At 37.3% G+C, this 13414-nt stretch overlaps 1 protein-coding gene across 1 annotated transcript in view; it reads left to right on the plus strand.

The window, feature by feature from the left end:
- syne2b (spectrin repeat containing, nuclear envelope 2b) overlaps nt 1-13414 on the plus strand; it is a 93080-nt gene that overhangs the window by 45805 nt on the left and 33861 nt on the right. The window contains exons 71-81 of the mRNA XM_016442222.1: nt 959-1063; nt 1149-1301; nt 1383-1499; nt 1577-1723; nt 2984-3148; nt 4992-5063; nt 5342-5506; nt 7063-7551; nt 9192-9380; nt 12363-12527; nt 12818-12937. Of these exons, the coding sequence (XP_016297708.1) occupies nt 959-1063; nt 1149-1301; nt 1383-1499; nt 1577-1723; nt 2984-3148; nt 4992-5063; nt 5342-5506; nt 7063-7551; nt 9192-9380; nt 12363-12527; nt 12818-12937 (1887 nt within the window). The remainder of the gene's footprint in view (nt 1-958; nt 1064-1148; nt 1302-1382; nt 1500-1576; nt 1724-2983; nt 3149-4991; nt 5064-5341; nt 5507-7062; nt 7552-9191; nt 9381-12362; nt 12528-12817; nt 12938-13414) is intronic.

Here is a 13414-nt window from a genome sequence, read left to right on the forward strand (position 1 = left end):
TGCTGTACTTGTATAAATATTTAAAGAATGGTTAATCTAAAATTGAGCAAAGAAGTTAAACATGATAGAGAAAACAGGAGTTTCAGTGAATTCTAACTAATTTATGACTTAAATTGTGTGTTATCTAAAGTGTGTTATCTAAACTGTCTCTGTGTAGGTCCGTGACTGGCTGCAGGAGCAGGAGGAGATGGTGAAGGGGTCACAGAGCTGGATCTCAGAGGCTCAGTCTTGGCTTACGACACCCTGCACATACACCACTGCCAGATGCCTGGACAGTCATGTGAATGCACTGCAGGTATTATCCTCAGACACGTCATTATCATTTAGCTGACTGCTGAAGAAACCTGTATCATCCCACTGTGGGGTTTAAACTTAGTATTTGGTTACTGGCCCAGATCTTTGTATTAGGCTAAAAGTGCTTTATCATTTTCATGTCAAATAATACTCTACATGTGTATGTGTGTGTTTTAGATGGTTCTGGATGATTCTGCTCAGATGAGACGGGCTCTACATGGTTTCGGCAGTGTGCTGACAGAGATGGGAAGTGTGTTTGATGTCAGTCCATTAGAGGAGCAGCTCTCAAATGCTGATCGACGTGTGGCAGACATGCAGCACAACCTGCTGGGGCCTCTCTCTCAGCTAGAGGATGCAGCAGCAGTGAGCATACCAGCGTCTAATAAGATAAATGACTATATATTATAGACTTGTATTGTTTTTATATAAAGCTTATAATAATTACTTTTATGAGATATATATATATCATATCTGTGTGTGTGTGTGTGTGTGTGTGTGTGTGTGTGTGTGTTCTATTTTATCTAACATTCCTAGAAGGAGGTTAGCTAAACTGTAGTTTAGTGCATACAAATGCAGAGTTGTGTTATCTGTAAAAGAGAAAAGTGAATTTCATGAATTTGTGAATTTCATCTGTTCATGTATGTTTGCATGGTGTGTTTTTAAGGAAGTGGATGCCATTGAGTCAGAGGTGAAAGTCATGGAGAAAGATGTGGCCAAAATCAAATCTACTCTGACCACCAAAGAAGACATCAGTCAGAACAGTCTTAAGGTAAAAGAAAATTTTTGACCAGGTATGAGTGTAACCAAAATGATGTAGTTACTATTAAGATCCTGATTGCTGTGTGTGTTTGCAGGCAACAGAAGAAAGGATTGACCTGATGAAAAGGACAGTCACTGAGATTCAGAACTGTAAAGATGGTCTGTGTCTTCCTGACAAAGCTGAAAACACACTCCTAGTGTTCAAAAAAGTAGAACTACTACAGAAACAACTGCTGGAACTTGAACAGGTGTACATATATACTGTATGCACACACAAGCATGCAAACACAATTCACACAATGCTCAGTATTATGTTTGTGTCCTCTCAGCTGGCACTAGAATACTCGATTGAGGTACAGGAGACATCTGTCCCATCTCTCTGTGTCACACCCCTCAATGCGCCGCCCCTCAGTGTTCCACCCACAATCACTGAGGAAGACACACAGGTTAGACGAAATATTAGGTTACAATTATGTTGATCAAGAGGCAGTGATTACATATTGATTATAATATGTGTGTGCAGGAGAGTGGTCAGATTCAGATTGTGCACGTAGAGGAGGACATCCTGAAAAAGTCAGGAGCAACGCTGATGACGGTGGAGCAATCCACACTGGAGCAGAGACTCACCTGGATCTCTGATAGAAGCAGCCACACCCTCACAGAAACACAGGTATGAGAATTAAGAAATAAGGTATATGTAAGGTGCAGTATAGTCATGGCTAAAAGGCTTTGTTGGGCACAGCATGCATAGTTCATTGCTTTCATAAAACAGTTACTTCAAAACAAAAATAGTAAAAAAAAAAAATGTCAGCACCGTTATAGCCTTGTGAGCAGCGCACTGACATACAGTGTCATAGCGCTACGGGCGTCCCGTGTTCGAATCCCGTCTTGAGGACCTTTCCCGATCCTGACCCCTATCTCTCTCCCACTTCGCTTCCTGTTAGTTCTGATCTGTCCTTTCATAATAAAGGCAAAAAATGCCAAAAATAAATATTTTTAAAAATAGTCTGGACATGTTCATTTTATATTTTTAAACTTATTTTAAAGTATCCTTTTAAAAAATATCTTTTACATATGGGAAGAAACCCTAATACTGAAAAAAAATCATGTTCTTGTTGGTATTTTTATATATATTTTTTTAAATGTTAAGTGTACAATAATCCACTTTCTCTTTTTAAATGTTAATTTCTATGTAAATATACAAATAAACAGTTAGAAAGCCAAGGCTGTATTAATTAGATCAAAAATTCAGTAAAAACTGTAATATTTTGAAATATTATTACAATTTGAAATATTACAATATTATTTACAATTTGAAGTCAAAATATTTTATTAATTTATTCCTGTGATGGCAAAGCTGAATTTTCAGCAGCCATTAGTTTAGTCCTTAGTGTCATATTATCCTTCATAAATTTAATATGCTGATTTTGGTGCTCAAGAAACATTTCCTGTTATTATCAACATTGAAATAGTTGAACCGTGATCATTTTTTCAGGATTCGTTGATAAACAAATACTGCTCTTTTGTACTTTATTTATTTAAACAACACAACCATGTTTGTTTTTATAAATGTTTTTATTGTCACTTTTAGTCAAAAAAAAAAAAACTTAATGGTTTATATTCTCAAACAAGTACTAAAATACAGACCGTTAGCATTTCTGGTACAGCCAAATGCAAAAGCTAGAGTTCTGCTGGCTTCACACACTTGATGTTATTAACCTAGAATGTTCTAACACGGGGTAGCATAATTCCTTCTTATTCGCATATTTGTGAGGTTAATAATATCAAGTGCAGCACATGACATGTCTGCAGTCTGTCTATCTGCGGAAACCTCTCCATCACTCCAGTTGATGCTATGTTTGTCTGTGGTTGCACGGTTGTGTTTGTGCCTGCTGCTGTGCATGTGTGTGTCTCTGATGTGATGGGACAGCAGGAGTCTGAGGAAGAGCAGGAGCTCTGTGAAGATCCAGGAGATGGAGAGGAAGATGCTTCCGATGAAGACTATGAAGATTGCATAAAAAATCAGAATGAGGAGGCAAGAGGAAGATCACCAACCTCTCTGAATTCCGAGGCTTCCTTCAGCATGACTGTGGAGGTAATGCAGAGGGATTAGAGACTTCAGCCCTGGACACCTCCTGATGTTTCCTCTGCATGTTTTCTACATGCTTACTCTTTCCATCACATGGTTCATAGTTTTTCCACCATTTGACTTAACCTGTTGTGTACTTTACTACATTTATCATCACCCTCCTCATCTTCACCAAGTCCTTGTTTCTTCTTCTTCCAGATTCTGCTTTGTCACATCAAAGTTTTGATTTCTTTCTTTCAGTTTAATATAACTAGATAATTCAGATTTTACTTTTCTGAACACAGTGCAGTTTGATTAGATGATGATCTGCGTGTTATTCCTCGTTCCTATGACTTCGTTCTTTCATTGAGTTTGCATTTACTATTTTTCAGATACTCCCTGTACTTGGGAATCACAAGTGCTGTGATCTCCATTTGCAAATGTGGCACATGATGAATAAATTTAAACATTAAGCAAATCTAATTTATATCCGTCTAAAATTTATTACGTGTATTTACAGAGATTAAAGGGATAGTTCACCCAAAAATGAAAATTTGATGTTTATCTGCTTACCCCGAGGGCATCCAAGATGTAGGTGACTTTGTTTCTTCAGTAGAACACAAACAAAGATTTTTAGCTCAAACCGTTGCAGTCTATCAGTCTTATAATGGCAGTCAATGGGCTCCACGGCTTCGAGAGTAAAAAAAACATACACAGACAATACCAAATTAAACCCTGCGGCTCGTGACGATACATTGAGGTCTTAAGACATGAAACGATCGGTCTGTGCAAGAAACTGAACAGTATTTATATATTTTTTTATCTCTGATCCACCGCAATGTCTGAGCGCGTTCACAACATCCGGCGCGTGACGCGTGTATGTGCTCTGGCATAGTAGATAGACATAGATATATTTAAGTAGATGCCTCATTAGTGACTGTTTCTATGGGCCGCGATACATTCCAAAATGGCGGACGCGTCAACGTATCTGGAGCGGTCGAATAGGGATCTATGCATATGTATGATAGTAGACGCATGTGTGGAAGCGACCTGTCACGCGTATACATCCCTCATTATTTACACAGTGCAGAGAGATTGTGGACGTGTTCACTGGCACTGCAATGATCTAAAGATATTTAGAAGTACAGGTCATCACAATGGAAGACTATGTTGATATATCATCAGACAACGTGGAATTTTTTGCCCAACCGTATTTATTCGACGTCACGCGCCGGATGTTGTGAACGCGCTCAGGACAGTTGGACATTGCAGTGGATCGGAGGTAAAAAATTATGTAAATACTGTGTTGTGAACGCGCTCAGGACGGTTGGACATTGCAGTGGATCGGAGGTAAAAAATTATGTAAATACTGTTCAGTTTCTTGCACAAACCGATCGTTTCGTGTCTTAAGACCTCAATGTATCGTCACGAGCCGCAGGGTTTAATTTGGTTTTGTCTGTGTATGTTTTTTTTTTACTCTCAAAGCCGTGGAGCCCATTGACTGCCATTATAAGACTGATAGACTGCAACGGTTTGAGTTAAAAATCTTCGTTTGTGTTCTACTGAAGAAACAAAGTCACCTACATCTTGGATGCCCTGAGGGTAAGCAGATAAACATCAAATTTTCATTTTTGGGTGAGCTATCTCTTTAAGTTTAAATCTGTATTATTAACAATACCATGATTCTGTCATGCAGGTGTTCATAGGCACAATATAGAGAGCTCTTATCCATGGACAAATAACTATAATAATGCACAACATATTGGGCTTTATAAATTTGTTTTGCAAACTCTTCCGTTTGAGACAAGACTTAATCTGTACTTGAATAACCAATCACGTGGTTGAAAATGTTGTTGTTGTTTTTTTGCAGGACACCGTTTCTGCAGACGTGGTCTCTTCTACAGAACAGATTTTGGAGCAAGCAGAAGCAGCAGACTCAAAGGTAACACTAGACCTCTACAGTAATGGCCAGTCTTTATTTGATCACATTAATGTGTATGTGCAGTGTATTCAGGGGCAAAATTATTTCTGCCTTGCAGCCTCTGAAAAAAGACAGTGTGTCAAATTTTTGTTCTTTAAAAAGTGCTAAGTGGCCACTTAAACCTCTCGACCACTTAAAACATTATTAACGTTTTGTAGTCTTTTGGAACTACAAAAAGATATCATATCAGATATCATATCAGAGTATGTAGAGTAACCTCTTTTTCCCTGTGTTTGCAGGTAGAAGTAGATACCTCTGTGGCCTCAGGAACAGGTGTGTCAGAAGCTTTATCTGAAGCAGATGCCACAGTGGAAAGCCAGTCTCTCCCTGCAGACATGGTAACCAATACCTCCTCTGTTACAGAGATCTCCACGTCCCCTTCCAGAGGCCAGCAGAGGTGTTTGGTCTCCTAGTTGTAGTTCTCTCCCTACAGAACCTCCATGTCTTAACTCCCACCTCTACAACCCCTAGATGTAGATGTTTCTAGAGCTAGAACTCTCTTCCCAGTGCATTTACATGGCAGATGTGTAAAAAAATAAAGACTTCCGAGGAGAGAATCTCTTCAAATAGTTCGGAACTGAGTTCACAATAATGAAACAAGGGGAAAATTAGGCTAAATAGTTTTATATAAATCAAACAAATCATTGTATATAAGGACTTAAAGCAACTTCCTGAGGAGGAGTTTATGATTTTCTTTTTAAATGTTTTTGATGTTGACTAATTCTGTCAGGATATTCTGCAGATCGAGAGAGAGAACATTCTAATACCAAAGAGCATTTAGAATTTTTGTCACTTTCCATAATATCGATGTTTACATGTTACACTGTGTCTATACAGGACGTGTGCGGTGTTGCACAATCAAACTGGATCCCATTATAATCAACTACAGTATAAAGGTGCTTTCACACTTACCGTTGCTCAACTGAATTTTGCAAAATATACTATTCTGCCAGCTAGCAAACAAACCAACCCTAAATCATTTTTTTCTAAACAGATGTTTTCTTCATCTGGTTATAGTATTGAAGTATAGTGTTATGAAAAAATGGCTGAACAGAAAGTTCACCAAATCTGAACCTGACGTAAAATTCACTTTGACATTAAGGACATTTATTTTTGCCACCAAAAGCCCATCAGGCAAAATTCTTCGCTGCGCCGATTTCAGTAGAAATTTCACCTGCACAATTTCTCAGAGCGACGATAAATATGACTGCACCTTAACGCTTAAAAAGCACTATTTTTCATACGCTGCACAGTTACTCCCACCAGATTCCATCAGATATAAAACTATTTTATTTACAAATATCATTATACACTATCAGTCAAAATTTTGGACACACCTACTTTTCATTACCTTTTCATTATTACTATTTTCCACATTTAAGCATAATTATTGCATTAAATGTCCAACCAAGCAGGAAAATCAGTGTATTTGTCCATTGCATGGTATCTTTTCCTTGACTTTTAGCTACTAAATACAATACTATGATACCAAAAAGATCCTAAAATCTTTTATATGGCATGTATTTTTTTGGTTTTTATATAGCAGTGTGTTTTCTTTTTCCAAATGCAAGATAAGATGGTTACTCTGAAAGGATTGTTGAACAGATTTTGTTTCGTGGAGTGAAACAATGTAACGTGAACCATAAAAATCAGCTAATCGCTGGCTGCTCACTCTGCACAGTTATGTCTAAGTGCATGTGTATTATGATTAATTTTATTGTTTTATTGTTTTTCATGAACGATTGTTGTTTACATGACACATTTTCTAAAAGTAAGCTCAAGAATATAAGAAGAACAGTAGTATATGTTTTATGTTATTTATATTTTGTCTTTTTGTGCCATGTAAACGCACTGACTCTTATACGCACCTGTGCATGTTCTCCTGATCTCTCCCTCTGATACCTCCTGTGTGAACACTATCATGCTCCTTTCAAGTCTGAAAAAAAAATAAATTCCAACAAAAAATTCACACTTGCTCGTCTCTCTCTTTCTCTGTCTGTGTCAGGAGCAGGGTGCATGGAGGGGGGAACAGACGCCACACACCAATTACAAACTCACACTGACACACATGACACAGAAACATTCAGAGTCACAAGCCCCACCCACCGAAACAAAAGACATGTACACCTTACCTAATGTCATGACCTCTGATGAAGGGCTGGGTGATTCCTCAGAAAAACTGAAGGTAGTTTCAGAAATACATTCCACACTCAGTCAACAGACTCACTTAGAGAAAACCACCTTTGTGCCTCAGAGCCTGAGCTCCTCAAAACCCACAAATACACCATCAGCCAAATCACCAGAGCAACATTTACACACTCTGACACACACTCCATCAAATGCAGAAGACCGTAGGTTAGACAGCAGAAGCACACACGACACACACACACAAATTACAGTCAAGCCCTGCCTGGAGAGGACAGAGCCACTGGCTGCGAGTGCATCTTTGGTAAGCACAGATGCTGATAGTGAATCTCACCCCACTGACTCACACTTTACACATCAACTCACTCACCTGCTGACTTCAAACTGTAGTAAATCTGAGTGTGTGTTGCATTTTATCTGCACATTTCTCTTTGCTCACCCAAAGGAGAAATATTTCTGTTTCTTACACTAGAATAGCCTACTCAGTGCTATTCTTGCAGTCTGAGATCTCAAAGATTGGATTCAGTAACAGGAATTTACCTTTGCAACTAGGTGATTCCTTAAAAATAATCCTTCATTAATCATTAATTGTTGGTTATTAATAATTAACAGCTCGATATGTACTATTATTAATATTATTAATATTTGGTATTATTACTATTACCGTGTTAAACTCTGCACAAAATCAGGAATCCACCCATATGCAGAAAATATTCAAAACTAAACTAATCAATTTGTATATTTTTCTGCAAATGTCCACGTTAATCTTTTTTTTTTTTTACGTCAAAAAGTCTTGATTTAGTTTATTTATGATCATTTCACTCTCTGATTGTTACAATTGAGGAGGCCAATTTTTTTTTTTTTTTTGCTGTTGTGACTTTAATACTTGTATATAAATACCCTTTTGCATAGAAATCCTACTTCCTCATTAGCTTACCCACAGAATAGGCGTTGATGTAAATACGGGCAGTCCAGTGTTGAAATATGTCTGTCTGACGTCAAAAAGTTTTTAATAAAAAGTCTCTGTGGACTGGGAAGGAAGTTTGGATTTCTGAAAGTATGTTTTCATAGTACAAAAAAAAAAAAATCACGAAAAGATTTTGATAAAATATGACCCAGGACTATAACCACCAAAGACACTGAGGGGGACACATTCCCAGTTTTCAGATTTGAAGTCCATAGGTTATGGTGGTTGATTCTTAAATTATTATAGAGCCCGTCTAATCTATGTGGCTATATTTCTGATATATGGAAGAAAGAGTAACATCTATGAATTGCAGTAATTCCAATAAATTAAGATATTCTGTGACAAAAGCAGGATTTTTTCTAAAGCTAGAAAGAAGTGAATTGTAATGGAATAGAATAAAGGATGAAAAATAATCTAGGCCATTTGAGCCTGTGCAAGGCAAAAGTATAGTTCCTCCTTAATGTGTGTGTGAGTGTGTTCCTTGTCACACAAGCTGCCCTCGAAAGTGACGACATTCCAGGAAGTAGTTGTAGCCACAGGTGGGTGGAGAAAACCAGGGACAGACAGAGAGAGAGAGAGAGAGAGAAAGAGAGAAGCTACATGACAAATGACTGGTATGAAAGCTGAGACAGTTTATTGAGGGAAAGACTGCACCAGAGGGCAGAGAAACAAGCAAAAGGGTTAAACCTGTGTGAGACAGAAACTGAGAGAGAAAGAAAGCAGAGTGTGTGAGAGTATGAAAGTTTGTTTGTCTCTGGGTCAGAGGACACACCCAGTGTGTGTTTGTGTGTTTGTGCTGCTGTGTACTCACTGTTTCTGCTGCAGTCAGCCAGAGCAGGTGTTCTCTCTCTCTCTCTCTCTCAGTACACCTGTCTTTACCTTTACCTGTCTTCTATTATCCTTCCCCTGCCTCGTGATTTTCTTTTCTCTCTTCATGTACATCTGGCTCTGAGCTGCTGTTGTGTATGATTGTCCAGGCCGCAGGTGAAGCCGGGGGCTCGGGTGGATGGTTGTCCGGTGACGTGCTACTTCATGCCTGCTGTGAGAGGGCCAAGCAGCTGGAGGTGTGTCTGGAGAGAGCACAGGTCAGTCTGGAGGGGTCGAGACAGCAAGCACAGGACGCAGCCATGCAGCAATGCATTGAACAACAACTTCACAACTGCCAGGTGATCACACACACACACACACACACACACACACACACATATACCTGCATTTCAAAGGTCAAGGAAATGTTTTAATATTTGATTTATCTCTGCATGTGACTTTAAATATATATTGTTGTGATTATAGTTAACTAAACTGTATACTAAACGGTTACACATTAGAATAGGGAACATATTCACTATTACTTAAGAGTTTTCCCTCAATAAACTGCTAATTTGCTGCTTATTTATAGTTAGTAAGGTAGTTGTTAAGTTTGGGTATGGGCTAGGATCTAAACTATAGTCATGGAGAATAAGGCATTAATATGTGTTTTATAGGTACTAATAAACGGCCAGTATACTAGTAATATGCATGCTAATAAGCAACTAGTTAATAGTGAGAATTGGTGCTTAGAATAAAGTGTTACCACTAAAACCATTTGAAATCAAATAAAAGTCAACTGAAATAAAATATAAAAACTTCAGCCAAGGCAACATTTCTCTAAATTAATTTACTAAATTAATGTACTAAAATGACTAAAACTAAAATAAAAATGACTAAAATCTATTGACATTTTGAAATAAAATAAAATAATAAAATAATAAAAAAAAGACAAAACACACACATATTCCCTCTGCTACTGTTGTTGCTGATGCTGACTCAGCAGAACAGGAAGTGCTCAGAGCTGAGATCTGTCACACATTGATCCTGGTTATATATTTGGCTCCGTTCAAAATAAAGTTGCCTCTAAACCTGCCATGAGTATTACAGACCAATCTGACACGATCATACAATCTTCTTCTAATGTTTCTGTCTGTAAAAAAGTAGAACTGTTCAGTTCTATAAAACTTTAAAAGACATCATTATCAGTTTCTGTAGAAATCAGTTCTCTCCTGTATAATCAAGTCTTTCTCTTTTTCTTTGTGCCTTGCTCTTTCATTGTCTTTCTTTTTCTGCAGTGTTTTACAACTGTAAACTCTTTTATTGCTTGGAGATCTAAGTGTTTGCCGATGGCAGTAATCACAGGACACAAGCTCAGATCTCATGATGTACATTTAAACACAATGCAGTCTTTATGATTAATAGACTGTCAAAGTTTATTTTAACTTAGAATTCTGGTTAGACTGAAAATGTATTATTTGTTTAGAATAATAGTTACAGTGTACAAAAATACTGATTGGCTGAAATACAGTCAGGAGCAGATTAGATTAGATTAGATTAGATTGGTTTCAGTGATTATGGAAACAAAATAATTATTTTGTTTTATTGTCTTATTTGATGATGGATAACTGCTTTTGCTCTTAATGCTAAATCACTGCAGGTAAATCTTAGCGCTGAATCGCTAGAGTTAAATGCTTATATTTGTGTTTATAAGCATTGGAAATGCAAGTGTACAGTAAGTGAGTGAGTGGGCAGTACTGTACATCATGGCTCAATGAACCAAATAATATGAGTCTGTTATTTACTTTTCGGGTGGAGTGAAGACATATCGATGCCTGCTTCTTTCTTTCCTTTCTCTCTCAACCTATTTTATTCTCTTTTAAACACACATACATGTTATACACATAACATGCATGAGCATGTCTGTAAACCCACACAGCGCTGTATTTCCGATGCATGAACGTGTCAATGCATCATGAATTTCAACTTCTCCTTTCTTAAGGAAACACTATGCAGATATTTCAGTTATTGAGTGCTCACTTTCATTTAAAGTTACTTTAGGAGAAAGATAGCTTATCTGTCAAGTGCTGATGCAATATTTTTTCTACGAGTTCCTTGTAAGTTTCCCCATTTAAATCGAATAATTTAGCCTGTCAGATCTTTTGAAGTGTGTCTTAAAGCCTAAAAGGAATACAGATGTTTATGCTCTCCTGATTTTTTGAGCTTGGCATTGAACATTCCGTCTCATTGTGCTGTTTGGCATTTTAAAGTGGTTAAACCAGATATGCAGTGCACTCACCTTTGTGTGTGTGTGTGTGTGTGTGTGTGTGTGTGTGTGTGTGTAACCCAACTCCTTCATCAAAGATTCAGAGATTCAGCCGAGCTCCAGCACAGTGACCTGGTAAACGGTTATAACTACCACTTAAACACACCAGCAGCCATCATATGCAGGAATCAATCAGCCTGTAGAAAAATATATCTGATCATTTGTATACATTTGGTTCTGGTCAAGAATGTGTTAAAGGGATAGTTCACCCAAAAATTACAATTTTGTGATCATTTTCTCAACCTCATGTCGTTTAAAACCTATGGAAGTTGGTTTCCACCAAGGAATTTAAAAAATATAAAAAGTAATTTTTTTTTCTCAGAATTGCAAGTTTATATACACATGATTGCATGAAAAAAGTGGGATTTGTTACATATAAACTCAGTATTACAAAACAGGCTTCCATAATAGCCTGCATAACTTACTTTTTTCTGTGGAACACAAAATAAGGTATTTTGAAGAATGTTGGTACCAAACAGTTTTGATGACCATTGGCTTCTTTTCATAAGACACAAACAGACACATATTCTCAAAACATGAGAGTGAGTAAATAATGACAGAATTGTCATTTTTGAATGAATTATCCCTTTAAGTTATGATAATTATCATCATCAAGGAATCATCATTAAGTTATTAAGAAAAAATTATGTGCTGTATGCACTCAGTGTTTGCTGCAGGATGTACAGGTGGACAGACACTGATCGATCCCCATCTAAAGTCTGTGTGTTGGATTATTAATGAGATTTTTGTTCATATTTGTTTTTCCAAGTACAAGCGTTGTGTGAAATGTGTCAAATGGTGCATTAAACACCTGTCACCTGCCTCTCAGCCCTGCTAGTTCATTCTCTGAGGAGGACTCTGATCTTTATGGTGTTTATTACCTTTGAACCTCAGCTTTAATAGGTGTTTTTTGTAACTTTTTGTTGTCACTATGAGTGTATGCTGTGTTAGAGTGATTTAGAATTTAGTTTGAGTGTATGTTGATTTGTAATTGTTTTTTTTTTCATCCATCTAGACAATTCTTGTGGAGATTGAACAGAGAATCTCCAGTCTTCCTGTGTGTGGATTGAAAGAACAGGAGCAACATGAGGCTGAATCGCTCAACACCAAACTCCAGCTGCTGAAGAACAGACTGGTGACAGTCCAGTTACAGCTGCAAGAGAGACACGGCGAAGATCAGGTACACAGACACACATACACTAATACATCCAGAATTTAGTCTGTTACCAACCACAAAATGTCTGTTTTTTATGTTGGGGACAGCGTAATCCAGGTGTACTTAATGAACAGATTGCATGTGATGACAGAAAGTGATCATTAGCATGCTAATTGCTGCTGATTTTCACATTTGCTGATTCTGAGGTATTAAATCTAGAAGTGTTGCTAGTGAGAGGCAGCAAAGTGCCTGGATTTGAGCTCTGAAAATAGGGCTGTCTGAGGTGTTATGTTTCTGTCTCTCTCTGTCTGCAGGTGCATGTTGAGAGTCAGCGCCCCCTGCAGGCCAGGTTGACGCGCAGCAGCAGTGTGCAGGAGATGTTGAGTTCTTCCAAAACCAAACTGTTTAGACAGAGCAGCCTTCAACAACAAAGGGTAATGCACACATTCATTCACACACTTTAAAATATTAGTTATAGCTCACCTTTCTTGAAAAATGTGTCTCTGCAGGGTTTAACAATAAGGATTTTTTACTAGCCTATATATAGTCAGATTAGGTTTTTTCTTGCTCTGACAATATTTCTACTAACTCTCTACCATTAACGCAGATTTTATTTTGGGGGGTTGGTAAGATTTTTTAATGGCTGCTTGTATTTGATCAAAACTACAGTAAAATACAGGAAAACCATAATATTGTTAAATCTTTTTTTTTTTTTTCAGTTTAAAATACAATTTTTTATTTTAATATATTATAAAATGTAATTTATTCTTTTGATGACAAAGCTGAATTTTCAGCAGCCCATTACTCCAGTCTTCAGATTTGGTGCCCAAGAACTCATTTATTATTATAAAAGTTCTGCTTAATATTTTTGAGGAAACCATTATACATTTAGGATTCTTTTATGAATAAAA

Source organism: Sinocyclocheilus anshuiensis, unplaced genomic scaffold (genome assembly GCF_001515605.1).
Source record: "Sinocyclocheilus anshuiensis isolate Anshui unplaced genomic scaffold, SAMN03320099.WGS_v1.1 scaffold487, whole genome shotgun sequence".
Taxonomy (NCBI): domain Eukaryota; kingdom Metazoa; phylum Chordata; class Actinopteri; order Cypriniformes; family Cyprinidae; genus Sinocyclocheilus; species Sinocyclocheilus anshuiensis.